This window comes from Anoplophora glabripennis, unplaced genomic scaffold (assembly GCF_000390285.2).
Source record: "Anoplophora glabripennis isolate ALB-LARVAE unplaced genomic scaffold, Agla_2.0 scaffold109, whole genome shotgun sequence".
NCBI lineage: Eukaryota > Metazoa > Arthropoda > Insecta > Coleoptera > Cerambycidae > Anoplophora > Anoplophora glabripennis.
Genome location: NW_019416246.1, coordinates 377,293 through 404,893, shown reverse-complemented (window position 1 = coordinate 404,893; position 27,601 = coordinate 377,293). Strand labels below are relative to the sequence as shown.

Below are 27,601 nucleotides of genomic sequence, written 5' to 3'. Positions count from 1 at the left end.
ATTCTACCTTGTATAATGTATTTGGTTTTTTTTAATGGTCTTAAACAATTTAATAAAAAAAATGGCTGAAAAATTTTGGAATTTTAAGATATTTTCCAGAAATATTAAATAAATGGGAATTTTCCCATCCCTAAATGTAGTTTATTGCTTATACATATGTACATTTTAAGTAAGCATTATTTTTCTCAGGAAAAAAATTGTATACACTTTTTATATTAATCAGTCTTATGCATTTTTATGCTTAAAATTGCAATTTTATATTATCAGTTCTAGGTACATAAAATTAATTAATGAAATTTTTAAACTAAATTTCACCGAGTAGTGACTGGAACCATAGGACCATTCCTATAGCTTATTTCACATTATTATTAACATTGATATGAAAATGAATAATGTAAGTGTATAAGTAAACTAATTTTCTTTCTGTGACTTCTGATGGAACAGCAAATAACCATAATTTTTTAAATTTAAATGGGATACCTCTCTTATTTTTTACTTCGGCTTAAAATTGCATTTTACACACTTCTGTGCTGATTTAGTTAAAATATATTATCAGAGTAAAAATATTCAGTAATTTTTGTTTAAATTTGTAAAAAACACCTGTATTGGGTGTCAATTAACTTGTAAAAAGTATCTATTGATCTCATTTTCCCATTTATTTTATTTTTCATTTTTATACCAATGATATCACCAACAACATAAAACCAGCTATAGGAGTGAGTATTACTTGGGTCACTCTGTGGTTGAGCCAGCAAATATACAGTGTGTCTATGGAAGGAGTTAAAAGGAACAACACTTTTATTCATTTTATGAAAAATAATCATTTTTGTTAAAAAATTCTGCTAGTGTTCAATTGTACAAAAATATAATTTTAGGTGGGCCAACATATACAGGGTGTACCGGTTTACCCTGTTAAGAATTGATTAGAACTCCATAATACTCTGTGTTAATTACAAATATGTTATTAATTCTTTTCCAACATTCAACACGTACAGAGTGTACCCAGATCAATTTAATAGTTGGTATTAATGACAGAATACGTTTGGGCAGAAATTTGACATTCTGTGGAACAAATTTATTTGATTAAAAAATAATGTATAATGTATTTTCATTTATTCCTTTTTCATCCTTTGTTCCATTATATGAATAATTTATTTATATATTGACAATTGAAAAGTTCCTATTAACATGTGCCCTAAAACGCACCCTTAGGAGGTTATATGCCCTCAAAACTGTTTTTTTTTTCTGTTATTGACAAAACGGTCGCAAATAAATAGAAAAAAATTTATGGGTCTTACATAACTTTTTACGTTAAATAACATGGGCTACTCCGTTTTTCGACGTGCAAATCATATGCGTCCCATTTAGGTTGGTGAAGGGGGTTTTCGGCCCGTAATTTTTTTTATTTCAATTTTTTTACAATTTTCTCTACAGATTTATAAAATCTTAACAATTTTACGTAAAAAAATATTATCTTTGTCCAAATCGATATTTCCAATGGTTTTCGAGTAAATTGAGTTTGAAAATTACTCTGCTCTTTAAGTTATTAGGCCAAAAATTACAAAAATCTGTTTACCATGGCAAATAAAAGACTGACGTTGCCACAACGCTTAACAATTTAAGTTATGTCAATTGAGCTTTGCAGTGTTTAATTAGTAAAAGTGTTGAGTGGGAAATTTAAGTATACTACATTATTGCAACTCGTAAAATGGAGTCATATTCAAACACGGAAATGGCAGATATACACTTTACGTACGGCCGTGCGGCTGGAAATGCATCAGAAGTGAGGCGTCTGTATGCGGCAGCATACCCGAATAGAAGACTTCCTTCTCGACAGGTATTTCAGAGGATCCATCAACGTTTAAGAGAAAATGGTTCGTTCCAACCAAGAGTAAATGATTGTGGCAGAGACAGATTTGTAAGAACACGGGTGATGGAAGGAAATTATTATTAATCCATGTGTTAAGTTTCATAACGGCATTCTGCAGGATGGGAATATATTTAGTGTATCGTTCGCGATTTTCTGTATATTCGACAGACTTGTAACATTCAGGAAATGTAACGATAAACATAAGAAGAAAAAATGTGCTTTTTTTCCTTATTCTGAAAGTATTGTCAGTTTGTAAATTATCTTACACTGGGGAGAAAATTTGTATAACTGATACAGTGAAGACATATTATTTCTAACTTGCTTAGATTTTCTAAAACCCCCGTCAAAGGAATGATAAAAATCCAATGCAAATTATGCATAAAAACGCCCCCCTTCAAGATAAATCAACTATTAAATATCAAATTATTTCTTTCTAGAGGACACCCTGTGTATATTTCAACACAAACAGATTTTTTTAATGACCTTTCACAAAATTAAAAATAAAAAATGTTTACCTTTCTTCAACTGCACACAGTATAGTTATCATGACACTACCACAAATATAAATTTTTTTATAGAAAAATTTACAACAAAATTTCAAGAAGAGTTTTTTGATATTTTTGATATTAATATTAAACGCAATTTAACAAAATAACCATAATGTTCTGTTGCTACTTTGGATTTTTTTTTGTAACAAAACAGATTTAATAGAAAATTTATACGTAAATGTAAAAAAATCTATAACAAAATTCATTTTGTAAGCTGGTTTGTAACATTTCGGAAACGGCAGATATTACTAATGTTTTTACTTACCTGACAGCTCCATTCACAGAAAAAAGGAATCAATTATTTGGTTTAGCCTTCAAACAAAATTTTCATAAGATTAAGTTTAGTAATAATACTGCGATATTTCAGCTGGACGCTGAATCGTTAAAAATAAAGCCACACCATACATTTTCCTTGTTTTCTGAAAAATTACAACTAAGAGTACCAATCAGGCTCAATCCCTTCATAAAAAAAATTTAGATCACAACTAAATACTGCGGGCATCTGTGAGTGACCAACAGAAGTGTCAAGGATATGAACAAATGCAAGTGTAAAGTGTGTATGTGGAAAACTGACATTGTACACTGGCCTTTGGACATTTTTTTCAAATTATTCATGGCATCTTTAGTTAGCTTTGAATTACATTTAGGCACTGAATTTTTGGAATTGATTTCGTCTTTGTAAGGAATGAACTCTTCCCAAGACGGAGATTTTGAGTGGTTGAAGGATGAGGGATATCGGTTTTTTGAATTTTCGTATTGGATTTTATTATCAGAAGGGAAAGGGAATTTACGGTCTAAACTGTCTACTGACATGAGTTCCTGGAGCTTGTGAGATTTTTCGTTTTCTTCGGATTTGACTTTCTCGTAGTCGGTTTGAAGTTGCTGTTGGGCCAAAGTCAACTTCTGGTTCGAGCTAAAAAAATATAAAGAACATTACAAGAGAGGTCCATAAAATTTTATGACCGTACTTACTCTTTGATGTCATTTATGAGAGATTGTTTCTCGGCAATTTCATCTCTAAGAGCGGCCACTTGTTTCTGATGGGCTACGCGTAGTTGATCCATTTGTTGTTCGAGAGCAAGGCGAAGCTCGTTAGCCTCTTTCTTTTCACTCTCACTAGCACTATGAACCTAAAAAGTAAACATTACAAATTTTAACATGCCGGCACGAGGTCTATTAATTTTTACCTGTTCTGCTGCCTTCAGTTTAGCACATTCCTCCCTGAGGGAGTCGATGCTCTCCTCCAGCATCCTCTTCTTATTTTCGGCCTCTCTCATTGATTCCTGCAAACTCTTCATCCTAGCTTCGTGCTGAGAAATGAGGAGCCTGCATTCAGCCAGTTCCTTTTCGTATTCAGTGACTTTCCTATTACTGTCTTGTTCTTTGTTTTCAATGTCTTGCAATCTCTGAGTAAGATTAGTAACCTCGCTCTTCATTCTTGAAATGTAAAGACGGGCCACCGTAAATTCCTCTTCTAACTTAGCTGCATCGTTCGAGATTTTCACTTCTTGACTGTCGCTGCCAAGAGTTGAACCAATTTCTCCTAGTTCTTTCAGAAGATTGGCTAGCATTTCCGCTATGCGTTTCTTCTGGTGACTGCTCATGTCACGCAGTTGCTGTAATTCATTAGTTGTCGTGTTCAAATTCGACTGCTTTTGCATGAGTTCTTCAGAGAGTGATTCCATCTTAAAATACAAAAAGTTAATTGTATATATCAAACTCATACCTATTAGATTTTCTTACCTCTTTATTTTTGGCATCTACTTCTTGAGATTTCTGGTCGTAGTTTACAGCCAATTCCTCCAATGCTTGCAATACTTCTTTAACCTCTTCTTTCGCACTTTCATTTTCTTGTTGGATCCTGTTCATTTCTGCTTGTAACGCCTCATAGTCTCTGCGTGTGGCAGCAATGAGCTCGTCTTGCTCCAACATCTGTTCTTTGAGTTTTTCAACATACTGGCTCTGTTGGTTGATTTCCTCATCCTTCTCGTCTAACTGTTGGTACAGTCTCTCTCTTTCCAATTCTAACTTATTTCTTTCTTCAACACCAAGTGTGGAACCAATCATTAGAGCTGGAGTAGCAGGTAGAGGTCCGGAAGGTTTCTCAGATATTGTGCTGTCTTCCATTCCAGAGACAGGAGTGGCAGCATCTGACAAATCGTTGAGGTTAACTTGTTCTTCAGCCGTAACGGTTTCTCCGTTTCGCCAACGGTTGAGTTCTTCCTCCAATTTTTCCACTTTGCCTTTGAGACGAGCAACTTTCTCCTTCTCTCTTTCATACCGCCTCTTCCACTCCTCGGCTGTAAGTTCTTCATTGACACAAACAACATTCTTGACAGTTTTGGCCCTAAAAGATTTATCAATTAATGAAAATAACCCATGGCATATGAAAAATGGCATACCTTTTCCCAAACTCTAGGGTTGACTTCGTTTCAGATTCGTTGAAACTGGCTGGCGAACAACAAATTACGATGGTGGTTCTGGCGTTACCTCCAAGAGATTCTTGAAGAATACGAGTAAGTTTGGAATCACGATAGGGTATGTGAGTCTTATTGCCATCAGCTAAAGCGCTTATTACATTACCCAAAGCAGATAAAGATTTATTTATATTCTTGGCTTCATCCAATACAGTGCCTAAAATATCATACAATTTTGTAAGAATGAGAAATGATTTTCTTTAATAATACCAAAATTAATCTATTTTATGACGAAAATTACTATAGCCTATTTTAAATCATATGAAAGAATAACTCAATCATTTTTAAATGGGCCATTTTTTAACATTCATAGAAATTATGGTGATCCGTACCAATTAATTTAATCTTCTAAGTATGGGTAGGAAGTTTATTTAGTCTAGTCTGTACTAAGAATTAAGATTAAGATTTGAAGTTGGTTAGGGTTAGGGTATGTTAGAGGCAATAGTACTTTAAGATAGAACAAACTGTATGGGTAAAAATGTAGTATTCCAAAATTATTTTGAAGCAGAAAAAAAAAATTACCCAACAATGCACACCTGTTTTTATTTATAACCAGTATTTTCTTTTAATAAAGAAATCCCTATAATTGATAAGATTGTTAAGTATACTTGCAGAATGTGAAGATTTGCCACTGATCAGCAGAAGCAAGCTCTGGAAAGTATTCATATAATACTTTCCAGAGCTTCCAGAGTTTCTGTTGAAAAAAGTAAAACAGAAATTTATTTTTTGTCAAGAATGATACTGTTTATTAAAGAGGGGAATACCCTCAAGCAATATGAAAATTTTATGGAAAAAAATAGTTATTACTTAGATGAAACAATCGCAGGATATATTGTGACAAAAATAAGGCAAGTCTAAGAATTACCAATATCGGTAATGTAAATGATTTTGTAGAGAATGTTTTACTGTCATTAATATTTAAAAATACAGATGAAAATTATGAAGAAATGAACATAAACATTTTTGATGAATTTTTGAATAGAAGATGGATCTTATACCACCGGGATCTATGAAATATAGTTGGAAAAAAAATGAGATTTTTTTTACTCAACACGATAATTGTACCAAATTTTAGATAGATACATCCTAGTGTAACAGGGTACCTCCAAATCTTCAAAGATGCATGCTGATTAGTTAAGCTGTAACATTAATTTCAATGTCACTCCATCGAAAAAATGTTACAGCTGAGCAGTGTCAACATGAAATTCTTCATAATACTTGAAAAATTCGGCACAGTCTTTACCATACATGTCTGAAACTAAGCGATAATTGATGCAATGGAAGAGTCCCAGTTCGCAACGACATAAAAAAAGGGACATCAAAGGGATGCATGTTGATTGGATGCTGGAAGGTCAAACTGTCGACTAAGATTATTGTAAAAAATTGTTGAGAAACATTCATATGTGGAAAAAAGGAAACAGCCTGACTTATAGAAAAATCAGTCACGGATTCTTCAGGAGGACAACATTCCTGCTCACAATGTGCAGTCGGTAAAGATATTTTTGGATAAACATGGGATCCCCGTGTTGGCCTCATGTAACTTTTAATTTACAAAAGTTAAATCAAATAGTCCACGGGCCCACGTACAAAAAAAAAGTGATTACCAGAAAGCTGTAACTTTGCATGCAGCTTAAGTTTGACGAGTCTCCCAAGATTTGACTACGAGGAAAATTCAACAGTGGTAAGTTTTCCCGTGATTTTCAGGAAAACATGCCAATCTGGCATAAACATGGAATGTTATGACCAGCACTTTTTTAAATTTATATGAGATATATTTTTTTTAAACCCCAAATAATTTGTCCGACAGAAATTTTGGCATTTTGAGTTTGTCCCCCACCCCAAATATGTTGATTTGACATTATGGTTGGTGACAACCAGCAAGTTAATTTTTCTGGGAGGGTTTGATAATAAGATTTGAAATGAAAGTATCTTATTGTCCGACAAAATTCTTGAGAAGTTTTTGCAGTCCGACGCCCCGTAGATGTCGATTTAACGACAACATGGATGGTTATAACCAGCTGTCGGACAAAAGCGTCATTATTTAAAAAAATGCAATATTAATCTGAGAATTTAATTGTCCGACAAAATTTTGCGGTTTCAATACTTACACATGATGTAGAAGAAAAATTTATATTTAATAAGAAAAATATATGAACAAAAAAAATTTGTTTAAATTTCTTAAATTTCAAAATAAATGACTAATTTAAATTCACTTTTTTATACAATTACAAAAAAAATTGTATATATGCAATATCTGAACGTTTATTAGAAAATTAAATAACACAACTAAAATTGCTGCATTTCAATCGAACCTGATTAAGTGGATAATGCAGAATAATATTGTTAAAACCGAATAGTAAATATTAAAAATTGTTAATTAATTTGTTATAAAATTATTAATTATTTTTTTTTACTTTTTCATGATTTATGAAATTTTTACAACGAGGTATGCATGAGACTGTGAACCATGTGCACGTACTTGTAGTATATACGCGGAGTGCGGTCGAAATTCTTTTTCGGAGAACACTCACTTTCAACTTATGTGTTAATTAATGCATGCGTCTATGTGTGTGTGCACTTACCTGCGATGGGTAACGTACCATTACCACGTTGGATTCCTTGAGAAAAGAAATAGAGAGAACGCGCGGTGGATTCAAAATATTTTTAAAATTGGTTTAAAATTGGTTTAATTGGTTTTTCAAGAACAGAACTATGTTGTGTAAACTGATTGTCAATATAAGACTACAAAATTTAATCTAAAAAACACAAGCAAAAATTTATGCATTCATTATACAGTTACCACTTTTTATAAAATAGTTACAACCTCGGTTACAACAGTTTATAAAATAAAATGTACATATTTTAATTAAATTAATTTTTATAAACATAATTATTTATGAATTTCTGTTGCTCCTGTCAACAAGATAAATTTCTTATTTATCTTATTTATTTTTTCATTAAAAAAATTAATTATTTTATAGCGGAATGAACATTTAGTACCACAAAAATAGTTATTTTTCCCATTTTTAAGGCAAATTTTCCAATCATTTTGGCGGACAAGTACATTATTGTGTTATACATTTCAATTATTAGAGAAAAAAAATCAGAACCAGATTGCTGGTTATCACCAACCATTTTGTCGTTAAATCGACATCTTCGGGGCGTCGGACTGCAAAAACTTCTAAAGAATTTTGTCGGAAAATAAGATACTTTCATTTCAAATCTTATTACCAAACCCTCCCAGAAAAATCAGCTTGCTGGTTTGTCACCAACCATAATGTCACCAAATAGACATATTTGGGGTGGGGGACAAACTCAAAATGCCAAAATTTTTGTCGAACAAATTTTTTGGAGGGTTTAAAAAATATATATCTTTCATATAAACTTAAAAAAAAGTGCTGGTCATAACATTCCATGTTTATGCCAGATTGACATGTTTTCCTGAAAATCACGGGAAAACTTACCACTGTTGAATTTTCCTCGTAATCAAATCTTGGGAGACCCGTCAAACTTAAGCTGCACGCAAAGTTACAGCTTGCTTGTAATAATTTTTTTTGTACGTGGGCCCGTGGACTAAAAGCTTAGATTTTAAATGGTAAAAGTAGCGAAAATAAAAGCAATGGAAGTCATGATAGAGTTTACAAAAAACGATCCTGTTTACTTTGGAAGTATTTCAATAGTTACCAGAAAAAAATATTGCAGTTGAAAATAACTTGGTAAAAAGTAATTTTTGATGATTGTCAATCATAACAAAGATAATTTTAATTGTTCTAATTATTATTAATGAAATGGCAAAACATTGTCAAATTATTATGATTGATAAATGTATGTAAGAGGTGAAATTGTCAGCAATAACATTGCACAATTAATTAAATGTACATAACATATAATTAAAGTGGAGACAAATATTTGGGAACTTAATGCTGTTATAAATTCAATAGCGGAACCTGCAGTGCTTAATTATTTGCAATATTCATCAAAATATTCTAATGAAGACATACAGTAACATCTACCTTAGAACTGTCTTAGAAGATATTTACAAAAACAAAGTACCTTCACTGTATTTTTAAGAGATAAACTTTTATTATTCTCAATTCAACACAAGTTATAGTTCCAGAATACAAAAACAATATTAGAAACAAATATTTAATATTTAATGTATTATCACATAGCTCAATTTCTTACCTTCGGCTCCAGTCTTAGACACTTTTTCTGAACCAGCTAAATCTACTAAATATAATTTACCAGATAACTTTTTCTGATTTTCTAAGTTTTCTTGTTTTACATTAATAAGAAATACTGAATGTGACCTAGAAGAATGTTCATTCATATCTGAAAAAAAAAAGTTTCATTTAATCATTAACCTGCGAATCATTTAAACAAATTATTTACTATTTCTTCACTACCTTTATCACAATTCTGTATAGAAACATGTAAACTTACTCGTTACTGCTATATGTCTATTGGATTTGCCTTCTTCTATCGCTTCAAAAACCTCTTCAGGGCTTGAGACAAATCGTTCAGTAGCTCCTTTTACGTAAGGAACTCTGTTTTTATCTTCATGCACACTTAAATTTACTTTCGACACTAAAACCGATGATTACTTTTTATTACAGACAAGCAAAATGCACTTTATCTTACCATCTAATAAATCCCTAATTTTATCCATATAAATTTCAAAATATGATACTTTTATGTGAAACTCTAAATTTTCTTCCATAGCATAAATGTGATTAAATATATCATTTACGATTCGAGGGATAATGCCCTGTTTCTGTGGATCGCCTAAAAAGATTAAACGAGTAATAAAAAAGCCGGGATTCACATTTGCAAAATAACTACTTACCTAAGACACCTTCCATTGTATGGGTTTTGCCCGAAGAGGTTTGACCATAAGCAAATATAGTGCCATTGAATCCAGAAAGTACATCTGTGACGATACTCTTGGCTGCCTCATTGTATACTTTTTCTTGTGTGGCATTTGGTTTAAATACCTTGTCGAATAAATAAACTTTACCCTGAAATAAAAAAATATATATTAGATACTTTGTAAAACGAAATAAAAAGTTAAAAAAAAAACTAATTTATAAACGTCTTTAGAATATTTGCATAACATATAATAAATGTAAATATTTAAAGTACCTAACATTTTGGCCTGTAGTTTGTTTAATGATTCTTTGTATTTATTTTTATTCATTAATAATTGCTACAAAAAAATTCTGATGGTTCTAAAAAAGTGTAAAAGTACTAGAAGAACCATTAAGGAAATGAGTTGCACCTATTAGAAAGTCTGTATAATTAATAGGATTTTTGTTGACTACTTAATAAAGGAAATTGCTTGTTTTATTTATTAGTCATCAGATATTTATTTAGAAGCCGTATTTACTTATTTCCATAAAAAAATATCAACAACTTGAAAGCTTTTATAACTCATTTTGTTAATTATTAATAATTTGTAAGGATCATAAAAAGTGTAACAAGCTAAAATTAACAAATTCAAACATTAACCAAGGAAGACCTAAACAGTATGAATCATGTAATACATAACTGCTATAATTATATATGACCTAGTTTGTTCGCATTCTACTTCTGCAACATACATATTGCTGCATACTTGACACTTGATTCAATTAGGAAAATATGCGGGTAGAAAAGTTTTTATCAAAAGCACCTTTTATACAGACATTATTGTAAATAAACTTTCACTGCTTTTGCTATTAAATGCCCGCGTTTAAAATGATTTTAATAACTTTGAATTTTCTTTCCATCTGGTGATGGTATCAATGTTAGTACCTAGGTAATTATTTGATATAGAAATAAGAACCCGTTTCCAAACTTCACTTTTAATTAAATTGCAATCAACTTGAAATGCTTTTTAGAATATCATTTTCTATATTAAACCTTTTATACACCGAATATTCAATAAGTTTTTGTTGTTGATTGAAAAGAAAGGTTGGTAAATATTTCACTTGCTGTTCTCAAAGCAAATCATATTTTTATGACCTTAATACAGTTTTATTTATATCAATATTCATATCAATCAAAAAATATTTATAAACTCATTACTTATATGTATACAAGGTGTTAACGAAATAAGTACTTACTCAAAATTTGAGAGTGTGTTTAAAACATGTCGAAATATGATGAAAACCTTAATAGAGTTTTTGTCAGTGGCGGCCCCTAAGGGAAATAGGGCTCCTTGAAAAGGTAACTCAGGAAACAGTTTTTATAGCATAACTTCAAAACGGTTTAATATTAAATCACGAAATTTTGGGGTTGTATTACTATTTCTATGCTTAATAATCGGTATAATATACAATTCAAAATTTGCTACAGGAGCGTAAGAAAATGCGGAACCATGAGGCAAATTTTACAATTTTTTTGTGTACTCAATATTTTCTAGTTCCTGAACCGAAAATATGAAAATCCATGATATTTTGCATGAAAAAGTTACTCTTGTTACATTTTAATAGCACGAGCCGTTTTCTAGTAAAATCATTTCAATAATTAATTACGTGCTCAAAAATTCCTACTGCAAAATAAATATATCAAATTGTGCCATGAGACAATTACTATCTGTGACACTTAAAACAGAGAAATTTGAATTTAGGTACATAGAAGAAACTATCTATTTCAACTAAAGAATTACCTATACAATTTTGTTGTTAAATTATTACAACATTATTGAAAGATTATTAGGATAATATTATATTATTTGCACTGTTCAAACTAATCTCACTATATACTATTTTCACAGAATGGGAGCATAAATAAACCTTTATTATTTTAACAACAAAATTACAAACGATTGAGGTTTCCTTAAAACGTAATTTTTTAATTTTAATTTTTAAAATACCACTAAATATTTCTTATTCAAATAATAAGGAGTTTCTTGTTGCAATAATAATTATTGAAATTTTCAACACCCTGTATCTTCCTTCCCGTTTATAAAATGAACTGGTACCACTTTTCAAAATTCTATCGATATTCATCTGTTCAATTAAAAATATATCACCCTGTATAATGTGCGTCCTACCTAAAAATCAAGGTAAATTAAATGCAATTAACTACAACCTCTTATGTAATTTTCCCCGAATAATGCAAAACCTTTAACAAAGGCCTTTTTTTGCTGATGCCTGACCTATTATATCACGAACCGTGAGGTAATCTTCCGCTGTTGCAAACATCTAGAAACTAAAAATTATCATGGTATAACATTACAAGGAATCCACACTGAACACGTCTACAATGAAATTTTATATAGTCTACGGCCGGGACAATGCAACTAATGACAGAATATGACATCAAAATGTGAAGCTAAAATGGCAGTACAAACATGACACCGTAAATATTTAACGTCGTATATTGTGTGTAGATAATAAAATATTATTTTGTTGCACTAAGTCTTAGACTAGGCGTAACGACTATTTTTCACATTCAACAAAAACGCGATATTACTTATTAGACACGGCATTGCCAAGGAGAAATTAAAAAGAGCTTCCGTAACAAATATTCCGAAGCTTCTATTACTGTTGTGCTATGTAATGTTCCAACAACACAAAATCGTTACAAAAACACGTTTTCTTATTATTAATAAATTCGGGATGCCTATGGCTCCTTCCTTAAACCTCCTTGCATTATTCCGGATTGCGTAAATTTGTTACAAGACCCTTGAATCAATAACGCCGCGCCCTTGACCGTTCTCTTCGGTTCTCAATGTGCCGCCAGTTCTATTTTCGTTGGGCGCGAGAATGATGTGCAGTTAGATTTAGTAACATGAGAATGTATGTACCAAAGGATAGTTTATCTGCAGGACTCAGTAAATGCAGAAAGTACGGCAAGCGGGATCAATCTGCCATTTTAATCAAAATACATCTACACTGTTTTGATTTTGACGTTTCAGCAATCGATAACCAGTGACATCGTCTACTACCTATGCATGTGCGTGATACTTTACACAAGAGTCATACTTTAAGAACAAAATATGAATATTTTTAGTAAGAAAATATTAATTTACGAAAAAAAAAAAATCACTGGGTCATCTATTATATTTGGATCTTAAAACTATTTTGAAAATACAATAGATGAAAATATTTTTCGGAATGTCTTAATGTTTAAAGTAATTGCAAATCGTGTTAAAAATACGACGCACATTTTAAGATTAACGGGTACACTCTGTATATTTTTACAAAATCTGTTTATAGAGCTTTCTTAGGACCACAATGAGATAAACTTCCAAGGCTCAATCTGTAAGATTTGATTACTTACACAGGGTATTCCGGAAAAGTTGGGACTCGGGCCAAAATAAGGCTGATTAGATTCAATTACAAAAGCAAAATAGCAAAAATGGTACCAGTGAATGTAGAGCCAAAAATAAGAGGATTGAAGTAAAAATACCTTATATGAAAGTTACACCCCAGAGGCGATATACCCTCTTAAAGGAGGGGATTGAAATTCACATTTAATTATTTTCTTTAACATGAGGAATGCTAAAGACACGAAACTTGGTATGAGCATCCTACTAATAAAGAGACAACTTTTCAATATTTGTTCGATCATTGGCGTATTTTATAAAGGAGTGAAACAGTCAACCCCATTGCAATATTTTATTAGAAATATTTTATATGAAGCAAATTATTTATTTAAAAATATTTATTGGGAAGACTGACTTATTCCGCAAGTTTTTTACCTCTTGTAATTATTCGATAAAACCGACAGTTTTCTAAAAAAAAAATTAGATGCGTCATCGTTCACTAAAGGGATAATTGTGAAAATTTGTAAAAATAAAGTATGTCATAACCACAGTATACTAATCAATCAGTAGGGAATCTTAAATGATTTATGAATGATCTCCGTATGGCAATTTTTAAGTACCCCCACCCTAGGAAAAGTCGCTAAGAATATGGCGGATCCTTCGAGCATATACTACTAGAGGCATGCCATTGAGAAAACTGTGGCTGAGTGTGCGAGAGAAACAGACAGTACATCAGTACATCCTGTCTCACTCTAGCATGTCACTATTGGTTAGAAATGAATGCTTCAACCAATCGCGGCGTGCTAGAGTGAGACAGCATATCTGAGATTCTGTATGTCTCTCAGCCACACTTTTCGCATTGGCATGCTACCTCTAGTAGTATAGTAAACCTAACCTGTTCTTTTCCTGGTTTTAATACTTTTAATTATTATACATNTTTCAATATTTGTTCGATCATTGGCGTATTTTATAAAGGAGTGAAACAGTCAACCCCATTGCAATATTTTATTAGAAATATTTTATATGAAGCAAATTATTTATTTAAAAATATTTATTGGGAAGATTGATTTATTGCGCAAGTTTTTTACCTCTTATAATTATTCGATAAAACCGATAATTGCGAAAATTTGTAAAAATAAAGTATGTCATAACAAATAAATTACTATTTATCATATTAATAAATTGACACTTTCTGTCAACCAATAATTAGTACCAATTGATTAATTTATTATCAGAATAATTATAGCAAATAATATTTATACACAAATAACGAATACGTCGACATGCTCCAAGTGTTTTTCGAATCCAGAAAAAATAGTAACGCTGCAGTAAGATTATACCACCAAAAATATCCAAACCGACCGATTCCTCATAGACAAACATTGGCCTCGGTTGAAAGACGGCTTCGCGAAACTGATAAAATTCGGCCCAATCGTGAGGGTGCCGGAAGAAGGCGTAATGTCCGAACTGTTGAAACTGAGGTAGCTATACTGGAACATCTAGAACAAGACTGTGGTACATGCACAAGACAGGTATCCACGCAACTGCAAGTTTCTCACAGTCTTGTGTGGAATGTAGCTCATGAAAATCTTTTATACCCTTTTCTCCATCAACCCGTGCAAGAATTGAATGACCCTAAGTTACCTAACCGCGTGAGGCATGACTTAAATTTCCTAATCAATATACTTTTCACCGATGAAGCAAATTTTCCTAGAGTAGGTGCAGTAAACCTTCATAATGTTCATTCATGGTCAGAAGAAAATACTCATAAAACTAATACTCAGTTTGCATGGGAATTGTAGGAAATACTCTAGTAGGTCCTTTTATTCTTCCACACAGGCTTGGAGCGGCCGAGTATCTTAGATTTTTTAACGAAAATCTTCCAACATTACTTGAGAATGTACCCCTCGCTTAGGTGATGTGGTATATGCATGATGGGGCGCCTGCACATAGTACACTTGCCGTTAGAGAATGGTTAAATTTAAATTACCCGAATCGCTGGATTGATCGTGGTCGTGATGCCCCTGTTTGTTGGCCTACACGTTCACCTGACCTAACGCATATGGGTTTCTTTTTGTGGGGACACATAAAAAGTATTGTTTATGCCACTCTAGTTGCCTCCTTAGAAGAACTACGCTTAAGAATATTTCAGGCAGCAGTTCGCGCCATTATTCTATGGCTAGAAATTGGCCTCAATGATTTGGGATCGAGGGGGATTATCCCTCTTTATCCTGCCTCATCTCGTGTAGGCCTGGACAGCCTTCGTAGGTGGGCCCCATCCGTCGTCTACCCCGACCGCAAATGCGGCCGGTGTAGGCGCTTTGTGGGACCTCCTTTTGTCCTGGCTGGGCCCCGCCGGCTAGGGCCCTTTCTTCTGGCGCTCTTCTTGCTTCGCCGGCTCGTCTGTGTAAACCCCGAGGGTAGTGTCATGTTTATGTGTGGTATGGTTGGGTAGGGTAGTGCGGCTATGCAGCCTGGGATGCGCTTTGCTAAGGTGGACCTTAGGCTGGCGCGGGAGGGGAGGGTTAAGGAGGGTATGGGGGGTGTGTATGTGTGTGTGTGTCGTTGTCTTCGTTTCTTGATCCTGGCTGTCTCTGAAACAGAAAAGGTTAGCGGGCAGGGGGGGGGGGGCATTGGGGTGGTCACCCAGGGTCAAAAAGTTGGTGTCTAGGTCTTTTGTGTTTGTCGATCTTTACCTAATACATGTCCCATAGTCATAAGTTATCAAACATTTTTCATTAATTAATAGCAAATTATTCTTAATGTTATTATTAAATTACCAGTTTATTGACAGAAAGTGTCAATTTATTAATATGATAAATAACAATTTATTTGTTATGACCTTAATTTTACAAATTTTCGCAAATACCCCTTTAGTGAACATCTAATTTTTTACCAGAAAACTATCGGTTTTATCGAAAAATTACAAGAGGTAAAAAAGTTGCGCAATCAATCAGTCTTCTCAATAAATATTTTTAAATAAATAATTTGCCTCATAAAACAAATTTCTAATAAAATATTGCAATGGGGTTGACTGTTTCATTCCTTTATAAAATACGCCAATGATCGAACAAATATTGAAAAGTTGTCTCTTTATTAGTAGGATGCTCATACCAAGTTTCGTGTCTCTAGGATTCCCCATGTTAAAGAAAAAAATTAAAATGTGAATTTCAATCCCCTCCTCTAAGAGGGTATATCGCCTCATGGGTGCAACTTTAATATAAGGTTTTTACTTCAATCCTCTAATTTTTGGCTCTACATTCACTGGTACCATTTTTGCTACTTCCTTTAAAAACACCCTGTATAAATGCTGCTTAAGATATAGCCCACTGAATATGAAATCATGAAACATGTTTTTTGTTGTAAAACTATTTTATCTAGGAAGTTCTTATTTGGTGATTGTTTTTATTTCGAGGATAATAAATAATATGTTACTGAAATATAGATGGTGTTTCTGTGTTCCTTAAAAAGGGGTGATAGAGGGCACCAAACTAAGCAACTTTTATTAAGCAACTGATGGTCTAAATACCTCTATTTTCGAGAAAATTAATGAAGAAAATTAACCATAAATGTAAGCCGACCCTGTGCATCTTGTGCACGTGCACGGTCGTCTCGCTACATGCGTGAAACGCTTCTCTAATTGGCTGGCGTTCCACGTGACTTCCACAATCAAGCAAATCTGATGATAGGTTAGTATGTATTGTGTTCTTTAGTTGTGTGTATTACTTAGCCGGCGTACAAAATGTTTTCTGATCAAGAACTAGCAGATATGGTGTTAAGGTACGGAGAATGTCAGTACAATTTAAATGAGACTTGTTGTTTGCATGCGGCCCATTACCATAACAGAGGACAACCTAACAGTAGAACAGTGCAAAAGGCAGTTCAGCTGAATAAATTTCAGCATTTTCGAACACAAAATTTAAACCGTCAAAACCGTCATAAGTGCCTTCGCACTGCAGCGCGCGACAACTTCGATATCAAATGTACTGCTGGCTGCCGCACCAGACGGTTTTAAGTTTAATCCTTCATTTGAATTTCCCTCTATCACCATTTTCAAGGAACGCACTTATTTCAGAAACACTGTATATAGGAAAATTACATACAGGTGTTATTTTGGAGGGTTCTCATCCCCCTTCCCTTTTGCTTTTTTTTTTGTCGTCTATGCACGAATTACTGGAATAAATTATTCTTTTTCACGATTTTATCATAACATTTTTATGGCCGAATTGCAGTAGCAAATGAAATCTGGCAACCTCATAGTACACCCTTTTGGTCATGTCTCTTTTACTGTTAGGGATATATACACCCATCAAACTTCACGTCGTTTTAATCCTGAGAAAGAGTTCTAACAACACGTAACTGCATATTTTTAGTCTTATTACTTCAACTCGGATGTAATCCTGGCGTCTAACGTAATTTAGCAATCCATAAACTAGATCGACGCTTACTTTTTTCCGCAGAGAAAGTCGCCGCAAATAATGCACGCTTTTTAGCTAATGTGCCATTCATATTTTAGCAGTATCTAAACGGAAATATATTATACGGCGAAATATTATTCAGTATGACATTTGAAATTGTAAATAGCTTTTCTATATAATATTTTGGAACAAAAAACCTTATAAACCAGACATTTAATTCTTAACGTTTTATTAAAGGACTTAAATATGAAGACGTTTAAGAACTCCGTTTATTCAAATATGTATTGCTAAAGATTGATGAATCTTGAGCTAACGATGTAAATAATGAAAGACAAAAATTAACTCAACTGCTACACATATATGTCAATCAGTGGAAGTTATATGAGAAATACGTATTCTTGGTTTTGTAGAAAATCTACCTTAAATAAAATCGCACACTTCTCAATAATATAGAACGATTTTCAAGATACTTTGTCGTAACGCTCATCTCGAAAATCATGTGAACATTGAGTTTATAGGCTAGATCATTTAAAGTACGATATTTGTTGAGATAGAATTCCAAGGAGCCCGCTGCGTTACTTTCTTGGACTTAACCGCACTCGACACCCTTGGTAGAAAGACAATGGCGGACAATTTCAAGGCACGCTCCTGTCGCGGAATTTTCTTGGAATTCTATCTCAACAAATATTATACGGATTGTAAGGTTGATGAATGCCCACAAATTCACGATCCATGGGGCATTGCGATCGACACTCTCAGATCTTACAAATATTAAATATTAAATATTAAATAAATAATACATTTTATTATTATTTATTAATTAATTAAGATCGTTCCTTTTACCTATACATGTTCGTAGATCTGAAAGCGCTAATTATTACGCCGGTCTAAGCTCGCTTAAAAGTGTATTAGATGGTACATTTTCAAACGACTCATCAGGAAAACACTTCTATTTACTGATGAAGGTAGGAATAGTAAAATGACTGCTTACAAAATGCTTAAGTATTTAACTTTTTTCCTATTTCATATAAAAAAGTTAAAGCTGAAGAATTCAGTGCATAGTTGTTTACTCATTCGGAATGAAGTGACAAATTATGTTACGCGTAAATACCACATTTTATTCAGCGGTTCGCAACAAGTCTTCTATTAAAAAATTAAAAATTCTTACTTTGAATTTGACTTTTCGAAAAAAAACTACTAATTATATAATTATATATTCTACACAGTAAATTGTACCGCTGTTTATTAACATTAGTATTATAAAACTAATAATTTATTTCTTTAATATTCAGTTGTATGTACCTTTTTATTAGATGTCTACACCAAGATTATTATTAATATTTACAACTTATCATTAATTATTCAGCATCATTAATTTAGTTTATCGTTAGAATAAAGAAATAAAGTTTGTAAAAAAATGATAATTAATGCAACTTATGCACATATCGTGAAAAATTTAAATTCGTCAAAACTTAATAGGTGAAATTGTGAGAAAACGTCTGCAATAAAAACATTTATCATGATGACATGTCGCTGTAATGTTTTAAAAATAAAAAAAATGAATGTTTTAAATAAATCCAAGGCTCCCGAAACTCCCGCTTCACTGACTGAATGAAAGGGTTAAATATACTATGATTTCCAAATAAACAACAATGAGAAACATTCGAGAAATGTTTAATTAGTTGACAGTGTTGACGCTGAAGAAATACCTTATTTCTAAAAATAAGGGGGGGGGGGCATTTACAGCGACGTCCCAGCAGGCAGCAGTAACTTTTCATGTCCAAATAAAAATAATAATAAAAGTAATATGTTTTTTCCTAAAACAATTCCTAAAGGCTCTATTTGTACGACCTCTTAAATATGTGAACAGATTTTAATCAGTTAATATTCAAAAATAATTGAAGAGTCAAAAATCCAACTAAGCAAAATTTAAACAAAATGTATTCAGTTGCGCCCAACAAACGAGGTAGGTTTCTGATGTGGATCTTCTTTTGAGATTCAAACCAACTACATATTACCAATTAAAACTTTTGTGTTTCTTTTTTCGAAGAAACGTTCACGAGTCCAAAAGTCACTACAAAGTCAGGATAACTAATACGAACAAACCCAAATTATAGCCAATTTTTCGATTTTTTTATCACAACAATTTTGCAAATGTCCATTAAACTATTTAGCTACTTTATTTTAATTAATGTCAGTTTGTGCAAAACTTATTTAGTTGTTAATGATGCTTGGTAGTTTCTGAGCTAATTGAGAAAAACGGAGATTTTTTTTTTAATTTCTGCCTCATATGCGTTATGTATAAATAAGCTCGTATTTAACAGTTAAAGAATCAGTATATCATTCAACATATGTAGAAATGAAATAAAGTATATTATTTTATTACTGAGTTACAGTAATTTACTCTTGTGATATCAGTATAATAGGTAGCAATAATAGAAGATGGTCAGTCACGCATATTAATCAAAATTACACTGAGTACAACTCAGTGAATTACAACTTAACACTTCATGTTTGTTTTTCTATATTGAAGTTTCTACATTTACATTTCCTTCTGCATCATTCTCTGGGATAACCAAATATGACTAAGTATTACGACTGCCGTGAATTGATTGAACTCTTTTCCAATCCTCGGTTGTTTGAGCTAGAAATTTTTCAGTTTCGGTATAATACTATACCAAGATGTAAACTTTGACAGGGCGCCACAGAGCCTCAAAATTTTTTCTCGAAAAAACAAAAAAAAAACACGGGTGTCATAAAATTCAAAGTAGATCCCAGAGTTTCAAAAAAATCGAAGAGGTCGATTTTTTTTGTTCGTTGAATCCATATGAAAACTACCGCTTACAATACTAAGACCGGCGTTTTATAGATTAGCAAACACACTTTTAGTAAGACGATCATAGAACAAGTAAATCCATTCAGGAAGTGACGAAGCTTAAAGCTAAACTAGAGTAACTTCCTTTAATTTTTCGCATTGAAAGATCATGGAGAACATGTAAACATCAGAAAATGTACCTTTCCTGTTTTGTCTAGCAAATTTGTAAGGGTACTCAACATTGTGATTAATTCATGTGTTAATAGCTTCCTAAAAGTATTCTGCGGGGTGTGAAGTAGGTACTGTGAAGAAATTGCACTATATCAAGCCTGGAGCCTGTAACTTTAACTGTTCTTGAGTAATTAATTAATTCAAGTTGTGTTTCACATGTCTTGCATAATAGGGATAGCTTTAAGAAAATAATGTATTATTTTTGGTTTATTTAGTACAGAAGAATCATCGGTTAGTAACAACATCAATGTTATTATTCCATTAACTATCTCTCAATTTATACAGTTTAAACGAGTTTTAATTATGTATTACAAAATACATTTTAACAATATTTCAAAATTAAAAGTTCATGAGCCACGTCGTTGCAAAGTTTAAAAATGCCTCTATTTTAGAAAATTTAATGATCAGTATAGAGAGATCCTTTCGTAATTTCATCGACTAAAAAAATGATTTTCTCAAAATTACGCAACTTCAAACATGGTCACAGATATATATTCGGATGTTTCCATTTCATTTTCCTTGAGAGTTTTCCGTCGTAATATTTAAAATGGTTCGACATGCGTAAAAACGTATACGTCATTTTATTTATTTTTATCCGCATACTTAATAAGGAAGTCATTAGTTAAAAGGAACCGATTTTTTTCTGTCTGGCTGCAAAAAATGTGTTTTATTAATACCCCCTCAATATTTCATTCATTTGATTACAGCATATACCTTCCATGAATATATACCTAGCTAAAAATAAGTTTATTAACTTAGGACATGAAATTAATTTTATATGTGATGTCATGCAGTTTAAAATTAAGCCGTTTACAACAGAAGCACGGGCTTGTCAGTCCATTCATTTTTTGGGCGCTTAAGGTCGACATACTGAAGTTAATTATAAATAAAATCTATCAAGGTGTTATCACTACTCACTACTACACTGTTACAAATGAAAATAGTCAAGCGGAAAACTTTATTATACGAAAATACTTTTTAGAATACTTCGGATACCAAAACCCTAAAAATAATCAGGTGACATTCTTGTTTGAAAGTCCAGTTCTCATTAACCAGAGGCTGTAGACAAAGCTTAAACAAAGGTGACTAGAATGTATGTTTTTAACTCGGCTTTGAACTTTAACTTAATGTACCTAGAACAAATACAGGATGTGTACAATACATAAAGCCTCGTGTTCACTAGCAAATTAGTCTTGCTTCTTCTATTTACAGTTATTATTTAACAGCAAGATGTCACACGATATTACTAGAGTAAAATCGTCACTGCTTTTGCTATAACTGCGTTTATAAGGATTTGGTTGAGGCAATTACGATATTAAGAGCTATACAGACTGTTACAAATCCGCTTCTCACTACAGGGATCTCGAAAACGGTAAGAGATACGAAGTAGCTTAAAAGGGGGCAAAGTTGCATAATCAAGGGACCAACATTATGCCTTTAAAAAATCAAGGCTAACATGACTAGTTTTCGAAATATTTGAAAAAAAAAATGAAATTATGGAAATCTGTTTTTGTTTCATTTCAGCCTTGTATAAGGTGATTTTGAAAAAAAGGAGTACACTTTCTCATGGCAACTCTTTGCCCTCTATTGAATGGCATAATCAATTTTTATATGTAACGTTTCGTCTCTCCAGGACCATAATCAACTTAATTTTTTTTAAATACAACCCTGGAAATTTGATTACATTTTTTGCAAGCCTTCATGACCCCCAATACTGTACTGTCTCAGCCCGAACCTGATTCAGGCGTTTTGTCTTGAAAAATTCATCATCAATGTATTCGTTCCAAATTTACATAATTTTTTTTCTTAGATTTCTATATTTATTGAATTATCGTACACTCTAAATGTTGATAGACCCTGTGAAATCCACCTAGTTATTTAAACTATTACCATCACATGTTACAATAAAACATTATTAGTTTTAATCCCATGCTCATAGTTATTTCTAGGATTCTCGAGAGCTCAAAATTCAAACAAATTTCGATTTAATTTTTTTCATGATATTCATACAAATACATCTGGAATGCTCTTTCACAGTTACGATTATAGGTATAATAAATTTCCATCATATTAAGCTTATCTTCATTTACAACATTTGCCAAAACAGAAACGTTTTTACATTTACTGTAATTTTATAAAGTATAATATTCATTTGAAGTTTTGATTGTTCATATGCGTTTTTATGAATTAATTTGTCATAATGAAATTAAAATTAATGTTTTAATTTTAACGCAAAAACTTATCGAATTATGTATAACCAGGTGATGGAGATTAAAACTCGAATAATGTTTTATTGTAACGTGTGATGGTAATAGTTTAAATAACTAGGTGGATTTCACAAGGTCTAATGACACTTAGAGTGTACGATAATTCAATAAACATAGAAATCTAAATAAAAAATTTGAGATATTTGGAACGAATACATTGAAGATGAATTTTTCGAGACAAAACGTCTGAATCTGTGCGGTTCGGGCTGAGACAGTACAGTAATGGGGATCATGAAAGCTTGCAAATAATTTAATAAAATTTCCAGGGTCCTATTTAAAAAAAATGAGGTTGATGATGGTCCTGGAGAGACAAAACATTACATATAAAAATTGATTATGCCATTCGATAGAGGGCAAAAAGTTGCCACGAGAAAGTGTTTCTCCTTTTCAATATCACCTCAAACAAGGCTGAAATGAAACAAAAACGGACACCCAAAATTTCTGTTTTTTTTTTCAAATATTTCGAAAACTAATCATGTTAGCCTTGATTTTTTAGAGATATTATGTTGGTCCCCTGATTACGCAACATTGCCCCCATTTAAGCTACTTCGTACCTCTTACCCACAGAGCACCTTGTCTATTTGTAACAGCCTGTATAGAATCTGTAAATTTGTAATTTGTTGTATAAAGGTCCCCTGCAACTTAATTTTGTTTTAAGAGTCAAATAGCTTAAGTTTATGCTGTAAGAATATTTTTACAATCAAATTATAAAACAGTTTCATAAAAGTTTTTTTACTTGTAAGTTAGATTTATACATTTATACTTATAGCATATTTATAAGTAATACTACATTGTAAAATTATTTATTACTGTATAACCATTTTATATCTATAGCTTACGTGTAATAGCTCTTAGATGTAGTTGTAAGCAAACATGTGTTACATAACACTCATTCAAATCTATATTTATACAGTAAAAATTCTATCACAGCGTTAATTACATTGGTCAACAAATTTTAACTTTTCCTTTGTAACACAAACAAAATAGAGTGTTCCTTACTAATTCGCACCTGCAGTACAAGAAAAGCGCATTAAAAACTACATGTCTCGTAATTTTTCTGTTAGTGTTTAAATTTTATAAAAATATTTTTTTATATACTGAACACTGCTGGCCAAAACTAAACATAAAAAAAGATCTAATAAGCAATTAGATTACAACTTTCAATGTCAATACAATATAAAAAAGAAAAGAAACCAAGGCAGCGTATAATTTCTATGCAATTAATTATCTTGTCTGAGAAGAAAAGTGCAGGAATCACTATTTTTTCTCTTATGAGGAGTATGGTCAACCACTATGATAAACCAGCAATAGTCATTCATCATTCCTGCATCCCATCTTCCTTTGTATCTCTACTCCATAGTGCAGATTTCCTGATGAAACTGCGGTCACCATGTTCATCACTTACAGCACCAATGTTTTCAGCGAGTGAAGGAAATTAATTTTCAATGACATGCGATACCCTAAATTTTTGTAGTTTCTTGGAAGTTCTGCTATCAGTTATGGGTAGTTATTATTGCCTAAAAATCCTTTCAACATAAAGATACCAATTCAAAGAAATTTAATTTTCAATTAAAATGTTCGTCTTTCAAAACTTTTCTAATTTAAGGACCTACAAATTTGCCTTCTTTTATTTTGGCATCACTCAAATTGGGAAACATAGTTTTCAGGTATCCAAGAGCATCACCTGTTTTGTCAAGGGCCTTCAAAGAAGGTTTCATAAGTCCCAATTTGATGTGTGTAGGTGGAAGAAGTACCATTTCACTTCGCACTAAAGGCCATTTTGCTGTCTAGACACATATTCGTCTCCATAATCCAACCACATAATGTTGATATGTAGCTGACCTATCCCACAAGCATAGAGCAATCCAAGCACTAAGTAATTCCTTACACTACTTACATCAAAATAAGATAACTTTTCACGATTGAATACATTTTTAAGAATGCATAATACATGACTAAAATAAACCAAGACAAAGGTGAAGATGAAAATATAAAGAGTTTAAAGAAATAAAAAATACTGGAACTTCTGGGTAATATGGGTAATTGGTTTAAAAGATTGTTTTGAAAAATATTTATCTTCTGAAAATATAAATCTAGTCTCATTCTCAGTTAATATACATATTGCAAGTGTTTCCTTTATATTTTCTCCCTGGAGAATTAAAATACTCTAATGTAGTTTTACTCTAGACAGTAAATTTGTTGTTTGTTAAAAGAAATTGGAATTACAATACAGACGGCGATTAGATGTCGTATTAATGGTATTAAATATTGTATTCTTATAAATTCATTATGATTACGGTTTTTTGACAGAAAATTTTGTTTTATATTAAGGTCAAACACATTGTTCCAACAGAACAAATTTGTGATTTTTAAAATAAAATGAACTCTGTAGTCAAAGCTAATTGAATATTATTTCCCTTAATTTTTCAAGTTATAGACTCAATGTTGCTCGAGGGGTGTTTCGCTGAGGCATTTTGGTGTACACATTGTAGGTATTTCGAGGCATTTTCTCGAATTCTGAGGCATTTTGAAACATTTGGAGGCATTTTCTGGAATTTCGTGGAATTTTGGTGCATTTTTGAGGCATTCTGAAAGAAGTTTTGTATTGTGCGCATACGCGTAATAGTTTGTCCACGAGGTGCTCGATGAGATGGATTTTATCATTCGACATCAGGGCGTGAGGGTGACCAATTAGGCTCATAGGTGTTGAAAATTGTACCTTAGTGGCATTTCCTTGATTCAAATCAAGAAACAGGTATGTAAGTAACCACTTTTTTATTTATAATAGGTAACTCTATTCAACATGAATAGCAGCGGCGAAGAAATGTATTTGTTAGAGGAATACGTATGTATGTATTAAAAGTTTTATTTTTTTACTGAATTTAAATATATCCTAAATAAAAAATAAAATGTTTTCAAAAAGTTTACCTTTATATCATTGCTCATTGGTTTCCATTTTTACATACCTATGTAAAACAAGTAATTTTTCCATTTTTCTTATTTCTTAAATATATATTTTTTTAATAATGTTTAATAAAATTATTGTTGTCTAAAAGAATTATTCTACCTCCGTATCAAGAAAAAATAAAAGAGTTGTTAAAATAGTTTTTACTGAAACAATATGATTTACATATTTACAATGTATATCAAGATATACAGTTATTCATGTGCCTGACTTAGACACTACGTATTTTTCGTCATTAAAAAAGCAAATAATTCCCAAAAGAAAAATTATTATTCATCCATAGTTTTAAACTCGGTTTTAAAGTTGGCTATCTTCTCGCCAATTTCTGATTTCCCTTCTTTTTCATTCACCGTCACTGATGCAAGTACTTTTGTTCTGTATTCCATATTTATTTTCCTAAAAATTATTATATTTATGCCTAAATAAGTTTAGTTCGATGTATATTCCCGTTGCCGAGTTCTTAGTTTCTCATTTTTTCACTATTTATTATATCACAATCATAAGTAAGGCATTTCGAGGTATTTCCTGGCATTTAGAGGCATTTTCTGGTATCTCTGGCATTTCGGGGACATTTCGGTGGCATTTAAGGCATTTCGAGGGTATTTCGGAAATTTTTTGTCGTATCGAGGCAATTTGTGAAATTTCGGACGCATTTTAATTTGGTGCTTTTTTCTCGGGGAAGGTAGGTATTTTGGTGTACAAAAACTGGACAGCGGAACACCCCTAGATGTTGCTATTATTGGTTAAGTACTTACAAGATTGATTTGTTCTATGATTGGAGATTTTCGCAGGTTCTAAATGCTAAATCATTTTTGAATAATGTATACATCCTCAGAAAACTACTTTTACATGAGTTTTTTTCACGGTTGCTTAAGGCGAAATAGGATCTATTACATTTACAACTGTTTTATAACTTTTAGAGTTACACGAGAATTTATAAAAAAAAATTGCTGTATAAATTGGTGCCTATTTCGAACTTACTGAACACTTCAATAAGTATTGTATTTCGGAAAGATACAATTTATTCAACCTTAACAGGTACTTGTTCTTAACAAGAATGTTCTTACAATCTTTATAAAAGATATTAAATGCTAGTTGGGCACGAGCCTTTAGGTGCATATTGTTAGTCGTTTTCTAATTACCTTTCTCGGTCCAATCACTTATACGGGTACTCTCATAACGACCTTGATTTCATGATCAAGAACAATATTCCTACATTAGACGAGACGGAACTGTTACTCTAAGAGTAAATGTCTACGTGATTTTCTTCAAGCAGCTAATCCACATGTCGCTTTTTGGAAAGAATTCCTGTAATGTCAAAGCACTCAGACCACCCCAACTTGCACTAAAATTTTATTGCGCAAGTGTGCGTTGAAGGTTACACCATTAATCTCTGTTAGTAAAGGTATATTTCAAACAGTAGGCAGTAGGTAATTATAAATAATTTCTAAATTCTATTTAATCGCACTTCGCATACAGATCGATAGAGTGACACGTCAAAATTCAAAGTGACTTATTAATTAGGTAGGTATATATAAAACTTAAAAGTTTCAATAAAATCATAAATTATCTAGCTCTACAGAGTGTTATGTTAATGGTATACCCTATGTAACCTCTATAGGGTTATCTGAAGTTATTTCATTATTGTCAGATTGCCACATTTTCAAATATAACAAGAAACCTAACCTTTTTTTGAATGGATAAATTTTGGTTGCCTGACAATTAGTACTAATATCTCACAATTTGCTTATGGTAT

General features: G+C 32.1%; 1 protein-coding gene across 1 annotated transcript in view; it reads right to left on the bottom strand.

The window, feature by feature from the left end:
* The window catches only part of LOC108904934 (kinesin heavy chain), a 71,534-nt gene that overhangs the window by 18,487 nt on the left and 25,446 nt on the right, over positions 1–27,601 (bottom strand). The window contains exons 2-10 of the mRNA XM_018707658.2: positions 9,742–9,913; positions 9,537–9,680; positions 9,339–9,482; positions 9,081–9,227; positions 4,821–5,052; positions 4,162–4,765; positions 3,606–4,103; positions 3,391–3,548; positions 3,230–3,331 (exon numbers count right to left, since the gene is read on the bottom strand). Of these exons, the coding sequence (XP_018563174.1) occupies positions 3,230–3,331; positions 3,391–3,548; positions 3,606–4,103; positions 4,162–4,765; positions 4,821–5,052; positions 9,081–9,227; positions 9,339–9,482; positions 9,537–9,680; positions 9,742–9,913 (2,201 nt within the window). The remainder of the gene's footprint in view (positions 1–3,229; positions 3,332–3,390; positions 3,549–3,605; positions 4,104–4,161; positions 4,766–4,820; positions 5,053–9,080; positions 9,228–9,338; positions 9,483–9,536; positions 9,681–9,741; positions 9,914–27,601) is intronic.